The sequence below is a fragment of the Parambassis ranga genome, chromosome 21 (genome assembly GCF_900634625.1).
Source record: "Parambassis ranga chromosome 21, fParRan2.1, whole genome shotgun sequence".
Lineage (NCBI taxonomy): Eukaryota > Metazoa > Chordata > Actinopteri > Ambassidae > Parambassis > Parambassis ranga.
This window is the reverse complement of record NC_041041.1, coordinates 5,726,645-5,749,349: the sequence shown is the minus strand read 5'-3', so window position 1 is coordinate 5,749,349 and position 22,705 is coordinate 5,726,645. Positions and strand designations below refer to the sequence as shown.

Genomic DNA, 22,705 nt, shown 5'->3' with positions numbered 1-22,705 from the left:
CTGTCTGCTTTCCTTAAGTCTGGTGTCATAGATGGAGTCCAGTTGTGGAAGCTCCATTTTTTTAAAACTTTTAAGATATGATAAAATAAGAAAATGTAAAATTTACAAAGACAGTAATATATCCTCATTAGAACACTAAGGAACTTCATCATAACAAAACAAGGACAAGGTGGTTAAAGATCTTACTGTTTATTCAGTACATTTTTCTTCGTTACACACATAGTTAATCAAAAAAAGCTTTTAGGGGTGAACGCATTTCCAATTTAAGGCAAGGTGTCTGGACTTGTTGAGTTTTTCTTGAAATCTACAAGTCCAGACGCCTTGCCTCAATCGTCTCTACGAATTATGACCTGGATGACGGAGAATCTTCATCAACACATTTTCAATTTATATGGTAAACAAAATTACATTTTTCTCTTTTTACAACAGACCAGCCTCTTAAGGTGTTTATAGATTTCTTTCATTTTTAGGCCATATATAATTGGATTGAGGAGAGGATTGTACAGAACAACTTGTAAAGTCATTATTAAACGCACAACATTGGGAAAGTCCAATTCCAGTCGAGCTATAATTGTATCATATGTACACAAGCAGAAGAAGCAGAACAATACCAGCAAGTGAGGTACACATGTCTCTGCAGCTTTTGTCCTGACATCTCTACTGCTTTTGTAGGTTATTATTAGTATCTTTGTGTATGTAAAAAGTATAAAAACCACAGGGATAAATACAATATCGATCAACATAACTATACCATATACAACAAGTGCTCTTGAGGTCTCACAGTGAAGTTTGTAAATGGAATTATTACAAAATATTCCTTTTAAAGTAAAACTGCAGTGTTTTTGATTAGCATTCAGTGCAGCTGTTAATGCAAGATGACAAGCAGGCACAAACCAAGCCAAACCTATGAAAATATTAATTGTTCTTTTACTCATGATAGTCGGGTATTGCAGAGGTTTACATATAGATACATACCTGTCATAAGCCATGGCTGACAACAGTAAGAACTCTGAAGCACCTAAAGAGTAATACATCAAAAACTGGAACAAACAGGCTGAATAGGATATGATCTGTCTCTCTGACAAAATGTCAATAAAAAACTTTGGATAGACTACAGTGCTGAACAGAACAGAATTCACTGACAGTGCAGCAATAAAAATATACATTGGCTCATGGAGGTTTTGGTGAAACCAGATCAGGTAAACAATAGTAGAATTACTGCAGATTATGAAAACATATACTGCAAAGAGAATTAAAAAATAAAGATATTTGTATTTGTGAAGTTCTACATAGCCATCAATGGTTATGTATGTTCCATTGAATTTATCATCCATTGTTATTATCAAAAATTAGATGTCCATGATCAAAATAGGCAGACGGCACAACAGGCATCAGATCAGACTGTTTAAAGTGTAGGATTCAAATGAAAGGTAATGGACCATCAGGTCCACTAACTCATCAGTGACAGAATTTTATAATACCCTTTTTTACTCTCTGAGGATCTCATAAAGTCTTCTGCTATCATGTAAACACATTTCTTCAACTCTGGAGACCTGAACTCCTACTTGTTGTGTTTGTACATAAAGTTTGTGAACCATTTAGAAGTTTCTGTGTTCCTGTAAGAGAGCCAATTTTCACACAACTCCTGACAGTAGAAAAAGAGAACCCAGTCAAACAAGTTAAACAAAAGTATTTCACTCTGTCATTTATTTACTGTGACATACTTAAAATTTCAAATTAGAATCCATCTGTTCAGAGGTGTCTTCAATCAATAGAACATGTCCCTAGCAAGTCTGATGTTTGGGATGTTCTGAGCCCTCATACAAAGACACTGCTCTCCACTAAGAGCACTGCTGTGCTTTGCTAAAGCACACATAGGCAAAGTAGAAGGGCACTGGAAACATATTTTGTGGACAAATGAGACCAGAATATAATTATTTTGCCTAAATGAGAATGTTGTGAGGAGGGATGACACTTCATTCCTGTATATGAACCTGCCCCATCTGTTAAATATAAATCCCCCAATATCTCAGATTTCAGCTGTTCTGTAGTGAAGATTAATTGAAAGACAAATTGAAATATATCTGTTTCATTTGTTTAATTGCGTTCTCTGTGTTACTTACAGGACTTGAAAATCAGTTGATGTTTTGGGTCATGCAGAAATATTGAGAATTCTACAGGGTTCACAAACCTTCAAGCAGCACTTTAGCAAAATTAGGTCGAACAGCGATCCATTGTTTCTGCTGTGGAGCAACCAGTTTTAACCATAATCTGTACATAACTATGAATGAAGCTTTCATAATGCCACCTGTAGATTTCTGAATAAGCTGCTTTGAGTCTCTGTGAGAGGCACAGACCATTGCCATGTTGGCAGCATCCAAGTCTACCTAAACTTCTAATACAGGCAATGAGGTGGAGTGCGAGTTCAGCTGAGGTGGGCAGCTGTGGAACAACACCTGCATGTCACACAACCATAATTTTCCTTTTGTAAGTAGATGTTAAAATATTCACCCCTATACAGTTGTTGGAAAAAAAAGGAATTTATAATAGAGACCAAAACTATTTTTGTGCCAGGCTGTAAACATGCTGATCTCTTCCGTAAAGTTGGACATTTCAACATGGAAGGCAATGGGGATTGATTTGCTTTCTGAGCCGATAAAACAGTCATTTCAAGACTTTTTGCTTTGATTCAACAGTTATGACAAAAGTGTGGCATTAACCATTGACTTAAGGCCGTTTTCATACTCACAAACTTTTGATGAATTATATTTGATGGAACACAGCAACATAATTACAAGCATAAAGATTTTCTTTAATACTAATCCTTTGTAGTCAATGACTGCCTGGAGATTAGAACACATGGACATGACCACACATGTCCGTCCTTGAAATTAGATTAGTCATTTGCCTAAATTACCCCATACAACTTTTTTATGTGCATTAAATACTGGTATTAGATAGTACATGACTATAAATAAAGGACTGAAATAACTACAAATGTACAATTGTACATTTTGAATTAATATTTGTTAGTTTTCTAAAGATCGGCCATCAGCATTGGCCAAAGAAAAACCCATATGGGTTGACCCCTACAGCTATTGACAGATGGTTATACATAATAATAATATGTATAAACTCTTACAACATTGTTGTTTGTTATTTTTAATGCCAAGATCAAAGTAAAGTCATTGATGCAAACTTATTGGTACATTAAAGAACTTGAGCACAACAAACAAACAACAGGTAGTTAACAGCTCTTTTTGGTAACCTATGATTACCACTCCTGTGGTAATCATTATAGGTTTTTCTTCAGTACAAAAATATAGTTTTAATCAACAGAAAAACAGATTAAGGATGCCTTTCTGGGGTAATTGGGTATGACCAACTGAGAGATGATATCATAGAAACAAATTTCAGTAATAAATACTAAAGAAAATCACATTTCCCTCTTATTACAATTACAGACCAGCCTCTTAAGGTGTTTTGAGATTTCTTTCATTTTTAGTCCATATATAATTGGATTGAAGAGGGGATTATACAGAACAATTTGTAATGTCATTATTAACCGCACAACTTTGGGAAAGTCAAATTGTAGTCGAGCTATGATTACATCATATACAGACAAGCAGAAGAAGCTGAACAATACCAGCAAGTGAGGTACACATGTCTCTGCAGCTTTTTTCCTGACATCTCTACTGCTTTTGTAGGTTATTATTAGTATCTTTGTGTATGTAAAAAGTATAAAAACCACAGGGATAAATACAACATCTATCATAACAACTACACCATATATAGAAAGCACTTTCGAGGTCTCACAGTGAAGTTTGTACACAGAATTATTGCAAAATATTCCATTTAAAGTAAAACTGCAGAGTTTTTGATTAGCATTCAGTGCAACCATAGAAGCCAGATGACAAGCAGGCACAAGCCAAGCCAAACCTAGAAAAATAATAACAGTTGTTTGTCTCATGATAGTTGTGTATTGCAGAGGTTTACATATAGATACATATCTGTCATAAGCCATGGCTGACAACAGTAAGAAATCAGAAGCGCCTAAAGAGTAAAACATCAAAAACTGGAACAAACAGGCTGAATAGGATATGATCTGTCTCTCTGACAAAATGTCAATAAAAAACTTTGGATAGACTGCAGTGCTGAACAGAATAGAATTCACTGACAGTGCAGCAATAAAAATATACATTGGCTCATGGAGGTTTTGGTGAAACCAGATCAGGTAAACAATAGTAGAGTTACTGCAGATTACGAAAACATATACTGCAAAGAGAATTAAAAAATAAAGATATTTGTATTTGTGAAGTTCTTCATAGCCATCAATGGTTATGTATGTTCCATTGAATTTATCATCCATTGTTATTATCAAAAATTAACCATAATGATTAAAATAGGCAGACTAGGCACAACAGGCATCAAATCAGACAGTTTAAAGTGTTCAAATGAAAGATAATGGACCATCAGGTCCGGCATATCATCAGTGACAGAATTTTATAAGACCTTTTTATTCTCCATGGATCTCATCAAGTCTTGTGCTGTCATGTAAACACATTTCAAACACACATCAACTATGGAGGCCTGAACTCCTACTTGTTGTCTTTGCACATGCACATGATCACTGGGGGCCATTATGTCTTCAGAACCTAGATCCTTAGGAAGTGTATTTATTAATTCTAGAAGTTTTAGCTAAATATATAACAATTTTGTCCAAAATTGTTATTTTGATGAGGTGCAAGAAGAATGAGGCTGTCGATTTTTATATAGTATAAGACAAAATTTAAAAATATTTCAAACACACATCAACTCTGGAGGCCTGAACTTCCACTTGTTGTTTTTGCACATCCCCTTTGCCTCCGGGGAAAATTTCACTAGTGGTCATCTAGTGACACACATGGTTGGATAGAGTAGAAGATGGGAGTTTGAAATGCCACGTTGATTGACCACTGGGGTCCATTATGTCTTCAGAACCTATACCGCTATAAATTTTTAAAAATGCAAAATGACAGAGAAAAACATCTCCCAGTCGACTAGTCAACTTATTAGTCGATTCATTCTGGTGGGGCAACTGCACTCGAGTGTCTGAGGACAGGTCATCCAGGAAGCTTCATCAATTCTGACTATTTGGTGGGGAAAGGTTTATATGTGGTTGAGGACGTCAGTGGGTGGATCTGTGTGAATCTGACATGTAGTAGTCTAAATACCTTAATAATCTTACCTTTGTTATTCTGAACACCCAGATCATTAGGAAATGCAGCAAGCAATGGCTCAACAAGAAAAACAATGGAGGGTTGTGGCTGTAACTCTTTACTTTGGAGGTCACCTTTTATATAAAGTCTGAAAAGCATATCTCACATAAAGGTTCTCTATGAGCTTTGTCTGCCTAAGTTCACAGCAAACACGCTTTAAATAGCTGGAATGATATGACCAGCCACCAAAACTACTGTATGTATGAACAACAAGATACATTTTCATAACTAATTTGTTGTAGAAAAAATCATCAACCATCTCTAAATCATAAATACTATAAAAAATCTGTGCATCATCATTATTACTGAGGAAAGGACTTTAAGCATTTCAAACACTAAAATGACTTGATGCATTAAGTCAGTTTGGTTTGGCAGAACAACCTTTTTAAGTGTTTAGATATTTCTGTCATCTTTAATCCATATATAATTGGATTAAAAAGTGGATGATACAAAACCACCTGCAAAGTCATTATTAAGCGTAAATATTTAGGGAAATCAGATCCTAAACGAACTATAATGACATCATATGCACACAAACAGGAGAAACTGATTAACACCAACAGGTGAGGTAAACAGGTCTGTGCAGCTTTTTTCCTGACTTCTCTACCACTTTGATAGGTTATTATAAAAATTCTGCTATATGTAAAAAGTATGAATAGCAGAGGGAGGAGGGCAGTCATTATCAGAGCAATAGCGCCAAATATTGACCTTGCTCTTGAACTGGTACAGTGCAGAGAGTAAATTGAATTGTTACAAAAAATCCCATTCAAAGTAAATATACAAACTTTCATATCAGCACTCAATATTGCAGGAACTGCTATCACACAGGCAGGCACAAGCCAAGCTAAACCCAGGAAAGTCCCAACAGTTCTTTTTCTCATGATCGTCGGATATTGCAATGGTTTACAAATAGACACGTATCTGTCATAGGCCATGGCTGATAACAGTAAGAATTCTGCACAGCCTAAAGAATAAAATATAAAAAATTGAAAGAGACATGCTGAATATTGTATGACCTGTTTTTCAGATAAAAAGTCAATTAACAATTTCGGGTAGATGTTGGTGCTAAAAATAACAGAATTCACAAGTAAGGCTGCAATAAAAACATACATAGGCTCATGGAGGTTTTCGTGAATCCAGATAATGTACACAATGGTAAAATTACAGTAGATTATTAATATATACACAATGAACATGATCACAAAATAGAGATATCTGTATTTGTCCAATTCCACATGCCCATCAAGAGTTATGTATGTTGCATTATAATCATTGTCCATAAATAATTTCTAAAGTAAATATTTCTGTAGTAAAACTAGGACACATTCACAAATACCATGGATTTTAATTCAAATATAATTCAACCTGTAACTCACAGACAACTGACCTTCCACATGTCTTGATGCGCGTTTCAAAAAGTGAATGGTCTAGTATCAGAAAGTTTTTATTAGATTGCTTCACTCTCCATGGAACTCATTAATCTCTACCAAAATAGATTGTAATAGGCATAGAACCTTGGAGGCCAAAGTGACAGAATTGTTTGACGTTTTTAATAACTTGGATGGAAGCAAGATTACAAGATACAACAGTGAACTTAATTACACATGTTAAACTTTGTGTAATATCCTTTTGTTCACTTGTATGGGCAGTAAAAATCCTGCACCTATTTATGCACGATTGTTCATATGCTCTAAATCAAAAATTGTATGAATAAGGAAAATGTGAAAGGTGCTTTGCATGTATACTTTTGGTTGCGTCAGCCAGTCTGTCATCTCATAAAAACAACAATTTCTAAATGTCAGACCAGAAGTGATATTTCTGTACAGTAAAGGGTTGAACCAAAGTTTTGCAGTTCTGAGCTTGAGTGTGCTGGGCACAGGACTGCTTTCCAGTTAACAGCCCTTCAGCTTGCCAGGCCTCTGCCTAAACCAGCTCTTTTGTTAACTTCAGTTAACTAGACCTCCGTGAGCTCACGGCTTTACTATCCTCTTGCCTGCTTCTGCACCTGAGATGGTAAGCCCCTAAAATGACAGGAAGTGAATTTCTTGGGCTAGTCAGCATTTTCTTTTTTTTTAAGCTTTGCATTTCTGTGGAGGCTCATTTGATGCTGTATCTGTGCCTGGGTTGCGTATTCAAGCCACCAGTGCCTATTATTCTGTAGCTGAATAATTAGCTGGCAGCATGAGCAGATGAAGCATCAGATTATAAGCTGTGGTTCACACCTGCCAGAATATTACCGTATTTTCGCAACCATAACTTTCACCGCATTATAAGGCGCAGTGTCAGTTACAGGGTCTATTTCTGTCCTCAGCACATACACAAGGCACACACATATAATACGCACCGTATTATAAGACGCATGCTACGCTAAAACATACCAGTACGTAAATAAAAAGGTAACAGGACAAAAACATTGAGTTAAGTCGAACTTTATTGTTGTGAAGGGACGACTTTGTATATAGTTTGATTACTCGCTGCATATAGCGCTGTAGCTCACAATAATTACATAATACAGATGCAGCGGTTTGTTACTCACACATTATTCTGCATAACAATTTGAAATGTGTATGTACAATTTTCTGTTTTGCTGCCGCGCCTGTGTGGCGTTTATCTTGTGCTCTGAGCTGCAGTGATGTACGCTCGGACCCTCGCATCTGAGATTTAAGACGGAGAGTTACATTGCGCTGCAGAAGTAAAAACCAAGGAAACCGCTCCGCATCCTCCGCAAGCCGCTCACATCTCTATCAGCAGCGATTCAGTAAAAACCGGCTGGATATCAGTGAGGAGAGCCGGTGCAACCTCTCTCTCGACGGTGGCAGCGACAGAGAAACAGCATGTGTGTTTCTATGGGCAGAGTAGTGGCTGCTGTTGAATGCCTGTTGTGATTCGAACTTTATCTTTACACTTTATTAATAAATAAAGACCATCTTCGGATATACGATGTCCCGCATTTTAATCAGATACACCACAGCGATTCCTAATTCATCCTTACCAGTGGCTGACTCTACAGAATATTTATTACAACAATGTACAATAAACAGGAAACAACTGCGCGAGTTCAAACCTGCCAGCTTCCCTCTCATCGCTGTCAGAGTCACAGCCACACACGTTGCCGGCTGGCTGTTCACAAATTATGCCAGCTTTCACAAAAGCTCGGGCAACAGTCACTGCAGAAACATGAGTCCACGCATCCACAATCCATTCACATATGCTGGCGTAACTTGCCCGGCACTGCCTCCCAGTAAAGCTGTGCTAGCTGTCTGCCATCCATCGCTCCTACGCTGCTCGCAACTTAACTTTGAACGCCCTGTTTACGCCGATGTCCAGTGGTTGGAGTTCTTTGTTAACCCTCCCGGGATTATGGCAAGCTCTGAATTCATCTGCTTCGCCTGGTTTTTTTACACCGGCGGTGAGACGGGCGCACGCGGAGTCGCGGATCAGCAGCGAGGGTGATGCGTGAAAAAAAATATCCGGTCTCTTTACATAAACTTCCCTGAGCCACTCTCCCATTTTCTCCTCGTCTCCTCGTTTCTTCTTAACGACAACTCCTGCTGGAAACTTTTCTTTAGGCAGCGTCTTCCTCTTCCATAGGCGGAAGTTTCTGTCCATTACCATGGCAACTGAGAACAACAGCGAAACCTGACTTCTCGTGCCCCGTGGCCCATATTGATACCGTGCTGGTCCCCGTTCTCTCCACAGTTTGTTTCACAAGGATGTCAAAAGCAAGGGGGACTTCATCCATATTGGTGATGTGGCTGGGCTGGATGTTTTTGCTGGCAATGTTGTCACTGCACTAGATGCGGAAGCTGGCCAGCTTTTGTTTGTAATCCACTGGAAGTTGCTGCGCCAGTACCGTAGCTTCAGCTAATTGGTGAATTGCTGCCAGCGTACGTAGTGTACGTGTTACGTAGTATCCATCTGATTGGTTCATCGCTGCTAGCGTATGTAGTGTAGGTATGATGTGGCGTTCAGCTGATCGGTGAATTGCTGCCAGCGTACGTAGTTTACGGATCACGTCCCCGTGTCTGGTACTCAACCCATACACAAGGCGCACCGCATTATAAGGCTAATATAATGTTAGACTTTTAGGTGCGCCTTATGGTCGTGAAAATATGGTACTTTGCCTTCCTTCTAAAGCTCTACAAAACCTAGAGCTTCCTACCTTCAGCTCCAGCTGTCAGTTTGATACGATCATCTACTTTCAACCAACTTTGACATCCATCAGGCACCTGCTCTGGTTTCAGCCTTGTGTTTGTCCTGCAACCTGCCCTGAGCAGTATCCTACTCTCCCAACCTTAAATTATTAACTTTGTAAGCACCATGTCTGATAGAAACATCATGGGTTTACTGTATCTTTATTTTCTAATCATTTTACTGGTTAATGATTTTGAATAAAACCTATTGAATAAAACCTATTGAGAATAGAACTATTATTTCAGTTGTTCTATTCAGGAACAGTATAGTGCAATGTAAAAATGGAAGTCAGAAACTGTGTCTAAGATCAAGGCTGGGTTTTTCAAGGTCAGGTAGTTCTGAATAAATAAGGACAAGGAAAACTGGACATGGCATTGCAGTGGTTAAAGTAAAGATAGTTTCTACTCTGTTATTCCTATCAATGCTTTGCCTGTTGTAATTGTCAATATTTAATATCTGATTTCCTAATGCAAGAAGAATATGATTTAACATGTATAACTCTAGGTTTGACATGTAGATGTTGACAATAACAGATAGCTTTACTTTATGAGTGTTTTCTGACTTCATGATGTAAGAAATACTTGCTATTGTAGTCAATTGTCACTTTACACAAATGTTTTTTTTTAAACATTGTGAAGTACCAATACATACAGACCATTTACCCTTTCTGTAGATACAAGGAGATTTAAATACTTGCTTGTCCAATTATGCAATGAAAGTTTACAGTTCTATATACGGTTATTCATTTTCATGTATTGCAGACAAGACCGGATTAATCAATTGACCATCTCTGAGAGGTTATGGTAGATGTTAGCAGAACAGTTTACAGCAAGGTCTGCTATGTAACTTAGTGGCAGTTTAAAACAATGTATTTGGTGTGTATCTGAAGACATAGGGCAGAGAGCCAAGTCTCAAATACTGGATAGCCCAGAACACCTTAATTAGAAGGACTGTATCTAGATATGTACAGATCTTTTATTGCTGCATCCCTATCAAACAGAAGACAAAAGGATACTTAGACAACATTTTACATAAAAGTTGATATTTGTGGATTCGTTCTCATGAACAGTGATTACTTATTAACTCAGAGTGCTTGAAGCTGACAATTAGGAAGTGATCGATCTACACCCTTTATCCAATACAGATGTCAAGATTATGCATGACCTGCTCTAGAGGTCAGTAGAGTGCTCTCACTTGAGTCAGTCATGGCATTGGTACCATCCATCAATGGAATATGCCCCTTTTTTATATAGCTGGAATGATATAACCAACTACCAGAAGTACTGCACATATGAACAAAAAGATTGTAATTTGTTATAGAAAAAATTACAGACTAACAAATAGAAAGACATTACTTCATAAATAATGCATTTATCATTATTACTGAGGAAATGACTATTAGCATTTCTAACACTAAAATGACTTCATGCATTAAGTCAGTTTGGTTTGGCAGAACAACCTTTTTAAGTGTTTAGATATTTCTGTCATCTTTAATCCATATATAATTGGATTAAAAAGTGGATGATACAGAAACCCCTGCAAAGTCATTATTAAACGTAAATATTTAGGGAAATCAGATCCTAAACGAACTATAATGACATCATATGCACACAAACAGGAGAAACTGATTAACACCAACAGGTGAGGTAAACAGGTCTGTGCAGCTTTTTTCCTGACTTCTCTACCACTGTGATAGGTTATTATAAAAATTCTGCTATATGTAAAAAGTATGAATAGCAGAGGGAGGAGGGCAGTCATTATCAGAGCAATAGCGCCAAATATTGACCTTGCTCTTGAACTGGTACAGTGCAGAGAGTAAATTGAATTGTTACAAAAAATCCCATTCAAAGTAAATATACAAACTTTCATAAATGCACTTATTACTGCAGGAACTGCTATCACACAAGCAGGCACAAGCCAAGCTAAACCCAGGAAAATCCCAACAGTTCTTTTTCTCATGATAGTCGGATATTGCAATGGTTTACAAATAGACACATATCTGTCATAGGCCATGGCTGATAACAGTAAGAATTCTGCACAGGCTAGTGAATAAAATATAAAAAATTGGAAGAGACATGCTGAATATTGTATGACCTGTTTTTCAGATAAAAAGTCAATTAACAATTTCGGGTAGATGTTGGTGCTAAAAATAACAGAATTCACAAGTAAGGCTGCAATAAAAACATACATAGGCTCATGGAGGTTTTCGTGAATCCAGATAATGTACACAATGGTAAAATTACAGTAGATTATTAATATATACACAATGAACATGATCACAAAATAGAGATATCTGTATTTGTCCAATTCCACATGCCCATCAAGAGTTATGTATGTTGCATTATAATCACTGTCCATAAATAATGTCTAAAGTAAATATTTCGGTAGTAAAAAAAAAATATAAAATATAATTCAACCTGTAACTCACAAACAACTGACCTTCAACATGTCTTGATGCGTGTTCAAAATTCAAAAAGTGAATGGTCTAGTATCCAAGTTTTTATTAGATTGCTTCATTCTCCATGGAACTCATTAATCTCTACCAAAATAGATTGTAATATGCATTGAACATTAAACATTGGAGGCCGAAGTCACTGAATTGTTTGATGTTTTACTCTAGGGTTTGATCAATATTAGATGATACAACAGTGAACTTTATTACACATCTTAAACTGTGTGATATACATTTTTGTTCACTTGTCTGCACCTGTCCACCTCAGACAAAATGCTTTATGCATAATTGTTTATATGCTCCAAATGAAAACACTTCTCAGGGTGCAATGTCCACTAGCCAGTTGACCATCATCTTATGAAAAAACAACATGTTTTTAAAGTCAGACCAGATGTGATGGGTGAGAATTCAAAGTTTAGCAGTTCTGAGATTGTGTGTGCTGGGCACCAACCTGCTTCCGAGTTAACTAGCCTTCAGTCTGCTAGCCATTTGTGTAATCAAGCTCTTTTGTCAACTTCAGCTTACTAGACCTCTGTGAGTCTATGACTTTGTCCAACTTCTGTACCAGAAATAGTAAGCCTCCCCTCTGACCCTGCCCCCTAAAATAACAGAAAGTTTCAATCTCTCAACCATCAATTTCAGTTCATTCTGTACCTTTCCCTGGGCTGGGCTTTGAAGCCAACAGGCCCCATCTATAATTGGATCTTGAGATGCTTGCCTCAGCAGGTGGCCCACCATATCATGGGCCTGTTGTTCACATCTACCTGAATGTGACGTTACCTTTCTTCCCGTGTTCTGCTTGACCATCATGCTGCCCTACTTCAGTTCCAGCCCTTTGTCTGTCCTGCAAACTGCTGTGACCAACAGTCTACTCTTCTGCTTCTTTTACAATAAATCATCTTGTTAAGCACCTGATCTTAGAGCGTATCCACTTTCACTGGTTAACAGTAAATTTGATTACAAAACTAAGTGATAGTACCAATTTTTCAGGTGTTTATTAATTTATTCAGAAACGGTATAGCATCATTTAAAAATGGAAGTCAAAACCTGTTTCCAAGTGTGACTTTTGTTGGAAAAGTTAATGAGATCCATGGAGGATGAGGCAGGATCATAAAACCAATTCGCTGGCACACAGGGTTCTCTTTCTGTGTTTAGGAGATGAGCATATAGCAGGTCTGTTCAAGATCGTGTATCTCTAAATGAATCTCTGTGTTTAGAGTAAAATCATTTTTATTCTATTATTGCTGTCAATAATTTGCCTGTTGTCATAATTTATCTAATATCTGATTTTCTAATGGAGGAAGAATATAATGTAACATATATAACTCTGGGTGGGCATGTGGATGTTGACAAATATGGATATCTTTATTTTATGATTGTTTTTATAGTATATGTTCTAATACTCTGCAGTAATTCTGTCATTGTGTACTTGATATGGATTCACCAAGATCTCCATGAGCCCATGTACATTTTTATTGCATCACTGTTACTGAACTCTGTTCTTTTCAGTACTAATATTTACCCAAAGCTTTTGATCGACTTTTTATCTGAGAAACAGATCATATCTTATCAAGCCTGTATTTTACAGTATTATATTTTTTATTCTTTAAATGGAGCAGAATTCTTGTTGTTAGCAGCCATGGCCTATGATAGATATGTGTCCATATGTAAACCTCTGCAATACCAGCGTATTATGAGAAAAACAACCATCAATATCTTGCTGGCTGTAGCTTGGCTTCTGCCTGCCTGTCAGCTTGTGGCATTAGCAGTAATCAGTGCAAATCAACCGCTTTGTAGCTTTACTCTAAATGTTGTCTTTTGTAATAATAATATTTACAAACTACACTGTGTGCCATCCAGAGCAATAACTGTGTATGGCTTATGCATTTTTCTAAATGTCATCGTTATGCCTATACTGTTCATACTTTTTACATATGCAAAAATATTCAAAATAACATATCGCAGTTGTAAAGAGGTCAGAAACAAGGCTGCACAGACTTGTTTACCTCACCTGCTGGTTTTAATCAACTTTTCATTCTATACTACATTTGATGTTGTTATAGTTCGGGTGAAGTCTGAAATTCCAAAAACAACTCATTTAATAGTGATTCTGCAGTTAATTTTGTATCATCCTCTTGTTAATCCAATTATATATGGATTGAAAATGAAAGAAATATCTAAACACCTTAAGAGGCTTTTTTGTCAAGGTAAAATTAACTGATCTTGTCACATTTCAGTGTCATATATGCTTCTATAAAATGAGTAAGTAAAGTGAAACATTTACAAAAGGAACTTTTTTCTTTGAAATATTTTGTATCTTATTTACATGTAATAATCATTAATATTTCCTAAATTGATGAAGAATATAATAACATATATAACTGTAGCTGGGCATTGGGATATCTTTATTTTGTGACAGTTTTTATAGTATATGTTCTAATACTCTGCAGTAATTCTGTCATCATGTACCTGATGTGGATTCACCCAGACCTCCATGAGCCCATGTACATTTTCATTGCATCACTGTTACTGAACTCTGTTCTTTTCAAAACTAATATCTACCCAAAGCTTTTGATCAACTTCTTATCTGAGAAACAGATCATATCTTATGAAGCATGTCTTTTTTCATGTTTTATGCTTTAAACGGTTCAGAATTCATGTTGTTGGCGATCATGGCCTATGACAGTTATGCGTCTGTTTGTTAAACTCTTCATTATCCAACTATCATAAAAAAAACAACTGTCAGTATCCTGCTGGCTGTAGCTTGGCTTCTGCCTGCATTTGAGAATGTGGCATTAACAGCATTGAATGCTAATAAAAAGCTCTGTAGCTTTACTATAAAAGAAATGTTTTGTAACAATTCAATTTACAACTGTGTATGATCTCCAACAATAAGTGCATATGGTTTGTGTGTTTTTATATATGTTGTAGTTTTGCTGACAGTCTTCATACTTTATACATATGCAAAAATATTTGTCATAACATATAAGAAGTCAGGAAAAAAAAGCTGCACAGACCGTTGTTATTGTTAGAGACAGGTCAAGTCAATTTAATTTCTTTTTAATTTCTATATAGCACCAGATCATAACAGAAGCCATTTAAGATAACCTTTCTTATAGAACAGGTCTATACCTCGTTCTTTTATTAAACAAACTAAAAGGCTCATGTTATTTATCTTATTTGCACGGCAGCATGTCATTCAGTCTCTGCATGGTTGTGCGTTTACAATTCACCACTGCTGTTTGCGCACAGAGGGGCGATGTGCGTACACACAGACACGTGCAGACAAACACACAGAGACACATGTGCACACAGAACATCTGTTTTTTGCCACCGTTGCTGATGACATGATAGTTGGACAGCCTGAACTCTACGACTACGCTAGGCTAAGCTAACGGTACGGATGTCTGTGTTTTTATTTTATTTTTGCCATTAAAATACGCTATTTACATCCTGCTCTATAAGCATTGACGGGACCTTCGGCAGCTTTGCGCATGGTTGGACGCAGAGTGCTGTGGGTCTCTCTGCTCTGCCTGCAGCTGAACCTGCTGTGTGAAGCTACAGTCAGAGTGACTGGCTGTGAGTGCGTTGATGTGGGGGAGGAGCTCACGGTCGCTGCTTGTGGAGGACAGTAGCCTGACTGCATAATGATTTCATGTCAGTCTCCAAAAGTCACTAGAAAGAGGCACTAGTTGCTTTTGACAAAAAAGGTTTGGAAAGCCACCAAATGTAGTGAGAGAGATGTCAAGTTGGCAACACTTGTCTCTATGCTGTGGTAAAATTGCCTCCCTGCATTACTTGATGTGCATGTCCAGAACCGAACAGAACATGCGCTCCGAACCAAAACGCGTGTACTGAACGGTTCGGATTTTTTTCCTGAACCGTCCCATCCCTAGTAATGGAAGACTGTGCACTAGCTAAGACACAATGTTAATATAGTTGTATATCAAGAAGCTGCAATATGACAATTAAAATTCCTGTAACATTAACATTTCCATTTAATTATCTTCACACTTTTTAAATTCAGTGGTAAATGTCCTTTAAATGTCTTATGATGAAATGGGAAATAATGCAAGGGGGTCTTGAGTATTGAGGTACTCATGAAAACCTTTATTACATGACAGACACAGAAATGGTTTTGCTAGAAACATTCAAGGTGTGAACATAATATACATAGTCAAGATGCATAACAAATGAATCAGTGTTTTTTTATTTATTTTTTATTACATATGTTCTGACATGGAGCCACATAATGGGGACTAGAATAACGTTTGTAATAAGCATATACCTAGTTACTGATTGACATACACCTGCAGTCCCCCTCTAAACATTGATGGCCTTTCCTCAGTGGAATTTTAGCAGCTGCTTGTTTGAGTGCAAAGTCAGTCAGCTTAGTCATGGACGAATTGTTGTCTGTATTTTCCCTGCGGCCACAGATGTGTAGTGTTGTTTTTTTAGTTGTTTGTCTCTTTGTTGAAAGTTTAATGAGATCCATGGAGGATGAAGTAGTCTTAGAAAAAGATAAAACGGCCTCAGACAGCGTCTGGATTTTGGAGGTGAGCTTTCATCGCTAAGGAGAGTAAATTTCACAGGTACGATAAATGAATGAATGAATGCATGAAGACAGGATAGTTTGAAGTTAACCATTGGATTTGTTTTTTACTTAAATATTCTATATCCTGTTAAAGTTGTCTTACTTCAACTTCCCAAATGGAGGAAGAATATAATATAACGTATATAACGCTGGGTGGGCATGTGGATGTTGACAAATTTGGATATCTTTATTTTATGATTGTTTTTGTAGTATATGTTCTAATACTCTGCAGTAATTCTGTCATTGTGTACCTGATCTGGATTCACCAAGACCTCCATGAGCCCATGTACATTTTCATTGCATCACTGTTACTGAACTCTGTTCTTTTCAGCACTAATATCTACCCAAAGCTTTTGATCGACTTTTTATCTGAGAAACAGATCATATCTCGCCAAGCTTGTCTTTTGCAATTTTTCATGTTTTATGCTTTAAACGGTTCAGAATTCATGTTGTTGGCAGTCATGGCCTATGACAGGTATGTATCTATTTGTAAACCTCTTCATTATCCAACTATCATGACCAAAAAAAACGGTCAGTATCTTGCTGGCTGTAGCTTGGCTTCTGCCTGCATTTGAGAATGTGGCATTAACATCATTGAATGCTAATAAAAATCTCTGTAGCTTTACTATAAAAGAAATGTTTTGTAATAATTCAATTTACAAGCTTCACTGTGTATGGTCTCAAACAATAAGTGTATATGGTTTGTGTGTTTTTATAAATGTTGTAGTTTTGCCAACAGTCTTCATACTTTATACATATGCAAAAATATTTGTCATAACATACCGAAGTTCTAAAGAAGTCAGGAAAAAAGCTGCACAGACCTGTTTACCTCACTTGCTGGTTTTGATCAACTATTCATTTTTCACAACATATAATGTTATTATTGTTAGAGTGGAATCTGATGTGTCAAAAACAGCACGTTTGATTCTGACTTTACAGCTGATTTTATATCATCCTCTCTTCAATCCAATCATATACGGACTAAAAATGAAAGAAATTTCTAAACATCTCAAGACATTGCTCTGTCAAGGTAAAAGGAACTAATGCTTTGATCAGTGATGATTTTTGTATGTAACAACTGCTGTGATCTGATCCCTGAAAAGTATTAGAGATTAGGATTGTTGTAAATACATAGTAAAGGTCAGCTGTATCAACCTCATGACTGATGAATTGTCTATTGTTTTAATCTGAGTGTTTTATTTAACTTTGTGGTAACTTTAACTGCACAAATATGGATAAATATTATTATGACTGTTATTTCTACATGTGTTTATTAGTTTCAGGTAGATGGGAATGTCACATACAGATGTGTGTTAACTCTCTTTCTCTGCTATTATCTTGTTAAAAAAATGCTCTCACTTAATGCATTCGAGTACTGACCTGTAGAGTCCCTGTAAGCAACTTGTCAGCCTGCAGAACAAACTATTAGAGCACATCCACCTACCTGAATCAGTATTTTTTTATTATAAATTTGCCACAAAGAATATCTGAATAAAACCTCTTAAAGATACTAATTAAAGCAACAACTGTACACTGTTATCTGAGATGTACAACTGCTAAAGCACACCATGCTTCGGCACTTACATCATTACTGAACTGAAATGCTAAATATGTTTCTGTCATAAAATCCAAGGCTGTTTGGTCTTGAGGTATACTTAGAAAAGCTTTTATTGCTACATAGAAACTAAGATTTTTCATGGAAACCCTTGAGAGATGGTAGATTAATATGTATGCCCAAGACACTTAACAAATCAATCAATCCTTCAGGGTTCTAATCTTTTTTTTTGCTTTTTTTGTTATGCATAGTCTTTTGGCATGGATCCATATATAATACAAGTAGACTGTAATGATAAGTAATTATCTGGAAATTGAATTAAGCTGCATAACATTAGACCAGCAGTCCCCCCGTTCCTGCTGCGCCTGAATGTTGCTCATTTATAGGGGCAGGAGCCTGGTTTCTTTTGCAGCGATAAGTTGGACTTGTTTCAGGTGAAGGTCTAACTCCTTCAGGGCTTCCCTATGTTGTCAATCCTTTTCATAATTATTATGGACAGGATTTCTAAGCACAGCCAAAATATAAAAGGGGGCCAGTATGGGGGCCCACAGGATCATGTCCTTGCTTTTTTGCAGCTGAGGAGGTCCTGCTGGCCCCATTAAGCCGAGACCTCCTGGTCTCACTTGAGCGGTTTGCAAGGTGAGAATCAGCACCTCCTAATTGGAGGCCATGGTCCTACTAAAGAAGAGGGTTATAGACCTTCTTGGGATTGGTGATGAGTGGAAGAGTTCAAATATCTTGTGGTATTCCTCACAAGTTGAGGGGGAAAGAAAGTAGCCTAAGCAGGGGATGTACTATCATAATAAGAGAAATAATTCCAAAGATGTTAAGTCTTAAGATGTCCAAAAACCTTCGAGAGGTTAAGATAATGTGCATACACAAGTTACATAAGAAATAAATCACTGGTATTTTTTAGATATTTCTTATGTTTTTGTCACAAAATGACAGTTGTTGTTTACCCAGTAACTGATGTCAATATATCGCATTGCAGAAGCAGTAGGAACAATGACCTCTCTTAAATAGAAGTTTACCAAAAAAATGCTATCTGAGTCAGTGACTTTAGTCACAGATGCTTTGTTTTCAGTTTGCCTGGGGCCACAAAAACCAAGTCAACAGTTGACACCATGTATGCCACTGCATGGAAATCTTAATGAGCTCCATGGAGGATGAAATAGTCTTATAAAAATATTTGCTGGCACAGACAGTTTCTGGGTTTTGAAGGTGACATAATGGTGAGTTTTAAAATCAGGTAACTGAATGAATGAACAAATATACAAGTGTTTTGAAATAAACCATTTTTAGAAAGACCTGTTTAAGTTCCTGTTAAAGTTTGCTCTAATAATCAACGCTGTTATTTGTCTTTCTAAATGGATGAAGAATATAATTTAACATATATAACTCTGGGTGGGCATGTGGATGTTGACAAATTTGGATATCTTTATTTTATGATAGTTTTTATAATATATGTTCTAATACTCTGCAGTAATTCTGTCATTGTGTACCTGATCTGGATTCACCAAGACCTCCATGAGCCCATGTACATTTTCATTGCATCACTGTTACTGAACTCTGTTCTTTTCAGCACTAATATCTACCCAAAGCTTTTGATCGACTTTTTATCTGAGAAACAGATCATATCTTATGAAGCTTGTCTTTTGCAATTTTTCATGTTTTATGCCTTAAACGGTTCAGAATTCATGTTGTTGGCAGTCATGGCCTATGACAGGTATGTCTCTATTTGTAAACCTCTTCATTATCCAACTATCATGACCAAAAAAATGGTCAGTATCTTGCTAGCTGTAGCTTGGTTTGTGCCCATCTGCGAGCTTGTGGCATTAACATCATTAAATGCTAATAAAAAGCTCTGTAGCTTTACTTTAAAAGAAATGTTTTGTAATAATTCAATTTACAAGCTTCACTGTGTGTTGTCTCAAGCAATTACTGTATATGGTTTGTGTGTTTTTACAAATGTTGTAGTTTTGCCAACAGTCTTCATACTTTATACATATGCAAAAATATTTGTAATAACATATCGAAGTTCTAAAGAAGTCAGGAAAAAAGCTGCACAGACCTGTTTACCTCACTTGCTGGTTTTGATAAATTATTCATTTTTCACAACATATAATGTTATTATTGTTAGAGTGGAATCTGATGTGTCAAAAACAGCACGTTTGATTCTGACTTTACAGCTGATTTTATATCATCCTCTCTTCAATCCAATCATATACGGACTAAAAATGAAAGAAATTTCTAAACATCTCAAGACGTTGCTCTGTCAAGTTAAAAAGAATTAATGCTGTGATCAGTGATAATTTCTTATGTAACTACAGTTTAGTGATGTGCTTGGATTTGAGCCCTGAAAAGTATTTGAGGTTAGAATTTTTGTTAATAACAACGTGATGATGATGTTTTTGTTGTCACAATCACAAATTTTATGATGAATCTTTAAATTTTAATTTTAATTAGCATATTGCTATCAATATTTCTACATGTATGGATGACTGTATAGATGTGAGTTCATTCCCTCTCTCTACTAAGCTCTATAACTTTCAAAGTATTTGATGACCTGTGACTTATTTCAGACCTTACTTTGTGAGCAACATTTTGGTCTGCGCAATACTTACTAGAGTACATCCACTTACGTACATGTTAGATTTTTATATTTTATGAACCACACATTTACCACAGTGGATACATCTGATTAAAAACTCTTTAAGCTAGTAATGGAAGACTGTGCACTAGCTAAGACACAATGTTAAAATATTTGTATTTTAAGAAGCTGCAATATGACAATTAAATTCCTGTAACATTAACATTTCCATTTAATTATCTTCACACTTTTTAAATTCAGTGGTAAATGTCCTTTAAATGTCTTATGATGAAATGGGAAATAATGCAAGGGGGCCTTGAGTATTGAGGTACTCATGAAAACCTTTATGGTTTGGTTTTGCTAGAAACATTCAAGGTGTGAACATAATATACATAGTCAAGATGCATAACAAATGAATCAGTGATTTTTTATTTATTATTACATAAGTTCTGACATGGAGCCACATAAGTGTGACTAAGATTACTTTTGTAATGATAAGCTAATACCTAGTTACTGATTGACGTATCCCTGCAGTCCCCCTCTAAACATCAATGGCCTTTCCTCAATGGAATTTTAGCAGCTGCTTGTTTGAGTTCAAAGTCAGTCAGCTTAGTCATGGACGAATTGTTTTCTTTATTTTCCCTGCGGCCACAGACGTGAAGTGTTGTTTTCAGTTGTTTGTCTCTCTTTGTCGAAAGTTTAATGAGATCCATGGAGGATGAAGTAGTCTTAGAAAAAGATAAAACGGCCTCAGACAGCATCTGGATTTTGGAGATGAGCTTTCATCGCTGATGAGAGTACATTTCACAGGTAAATGAATGAATGAATGCATGAAGACAGGACAGTTTAAAGTTAACCATTGGATTAGTTTTTTACCTAAATATTCTATATCCTGTTAAAGTTATCTTACTTCAACTTCCTAAATGGATGAAGAATATAATATAACGTATATAACTCTGGGTGGGCATGTGGATGTCGAGAAATATGGGTATCTTTACTTTATGATTGTTTTTCTTGTATATATTTTTATACTCTGCAGTAATTCTGTCATTGTGTACCTGATCTGGATTCACCAAGACCTCCATGAACCCATGTACATTTTCATTGCAGCTTTGTTACTGAACTCTGTTCTTTTCAGCACTAATATCTACCCAAAGCTTTTGATCGACTTTTTATCTGAGAAACAGATCATATCTTATGAAGCTTGTCTTTTGCAATTTTTCATGTTTTATTGTTTAACTGGCTGTGAATTCATGCTGCTGGCAGTCATGGCCTATGACAGGTATGTCTCTATACATAAACCTCTACATTATCTGAATATCATGACAAAAAAAACTGTCAGTATGTTGCTAGCTGTAGCTTGGTTTGTGCCCATCTGCGAGGTTGTGGCATTAACATCATTGAATGCTAATAAAAAGCTCTGTAGCTTTACTTTAAAAGAAATGTTTTGTAATAATTCAATTTACAAGCTTCACTGTGTATGGTCTCAAACAATAAGTGTATATGGTTTGTGTGTTTTTATAAATGTTGTCGTTTTACCAACAATCTACATACTTTATACATATGCAAAAATATTTGTAGTAACGTATCATAGTAGTCAAGAAGTCAGGAAAAAAGCTGCACAGACCTGTTTACCTCACTTGCTGGTTTTGACCAACTATTCATTTTTCACAGCATATAATGTTATTATTGTTAGAGTGGAATCTGATGTGCCAAAAACAGCACGTTTGATTCTGACTTTACAGCTGATTTTATATCATCCTCTCTTCAATCCAATCATATACGGACTAAAAATGAAAGAAATTTCTAAACATCTCAAGACGTTGCTCTGTCGAGGCAAAAAGAATTAATGCTGTGATTGACACAAGTTCTTATTTCCTGTAATAACAGTTGACTGCTGTGATCTGATCCTGTGAAGTGTTTAACGGATAGAATTTGTTCTGTTAAGGCACAGTAAAGGTCAGGTGAAGCAGCCTGATGACTGGTACCTTTTATGTTATAATCAGTTTTACTCTGAATTTATTGTAAAAATATGGTTAGTATATTGCTATAATTATTGAAT

The 22,705-nt window shown here is 36.3% G+C and overlaps 7 protein-coding genes and 1 pseudogene across 7 annotated transcripts; 4 read left to right on the top strand and 4 right to left on the bottom strand.

The window, feature by feature from the left end:
• Window positions 1–326: 326 nt before the first annotated feature.
• Window positions 327–1,337, bottom strand: LOC114426856 (olfactory receptor 4D6-like). Its single transcript, XM_028394511.1, has 2 exons — window positions 432–1,337; window positions 327–350 (listed from the first exon to the last, which is right to left on the bottom strand). The coding sequence occupies exons 1-2, from the start codon at window positions 1,332–1,334 to the stop codon at window positions 327–329; spliced, it is 927 nt and encodes a 308-aa protein (XP_028250312.1). The 5' UTR covers window positions 1,335–1,337.
• Window positions 1,338–3,436: 2,099 nt separating this feature from the next.
• LOC114426429 (olfactory receptor 4D6-like) lies at window positions 3,437–4,372 on the bottom strand. Its single transcript, XM_028393825.1, has one exon. It carries the CDS (start codon window positions 4,367–4,369, stop codon window positions 3,437–3,439), a length of 933 nt encoding a protein of 310 aa, XP_028249626.1. The 5' UTR covers window positions 4,370–4,372.
• Window positions 4,373–5,611: 1,239 nt separating this feature from the next.
• On the bottom strand, window positions 5,612–6,538 carry LOC114426415 (olfactory receptor 11A1-like). Its single transcript, XM_028393805.1, has one exon. The coding sequence runs from the start codon at window positions 6,536–6,538 to the stop codon at window positions 5,612–5,614; it is 927 nt and encodes a 308-aa protein (XP_028249606.1).
• Window positions 6,539–10,883: 4,345 nt separating this feature from the next.
• On the bottom strand, window positions 10,884–11,813 carry LOC114426443 (olfactory receptor 11A1-like). The gene has a single exon (XM_028393847.1). It carries the CDS (start codon window positions 11,808–11,810, stop codon window positions 10,884–10,886), a length of 927 nt encoding a protein of 308 aa, XP_028249648.1. The 5' UTR covers window positions 11,811–11,813.
• A 1,385-nt stretch (window positions 11,814–13,198) lies between these two features.
• Window positions 13,199–14,125, top strand: LOC114426482 (olfactory receptor 6N2-like). Its single transcript, XM_028393915.1, has one exon. The coding sequence runs from the start codon at window positions 13,199–13,201 to the stop codon at window positions 14,123–14,125; it is 927 nt and encodes a 308-aa protein (XP_028249716.1).
• A 2,489-nt stretch (window positions 14,126–16,614) lies between these two features.
• Window positions 16,615–17,542, top strand: LOC114426855 (olfactory receptor 11A1-like; annotated as a pseudogene).
• A 1,878-nt stretch (window positions 17,543–19,420) lies between these two features.
• On the top strand, window positions 19,421–20,347 carry LOC114426430 (olfactory receptor 11A1-like). Its single transcript, XM_028393826.1, has one exon. It carries the CDS (start codon window positions 19,421–19,423, stop codon window positions 20,345–20,347), a length of 927 nt encoding a protein of 308 aa, XP_028249627.1.
• A 946-nt stretch (window positions 20,348–21,293) lies between these two features.
• On the top strand, window positions 21,294–22,493 carry LOC114426854 (olfactory receptor 11A1-like). The gene has a single exon (XM_028394510.1). The coding sequence runs from the start codon at window positions 21,567–21,569 to the stop codon at window positions 22,491–22,493; it is 927 nt and encodes a 308-aa protein (XP_028250311.1). The 5' UTR covers window positions 21,294–21,566.
• The last annotated feature ends 212 nt before the right edge of the window (window positions 22,494–22,705 follow it).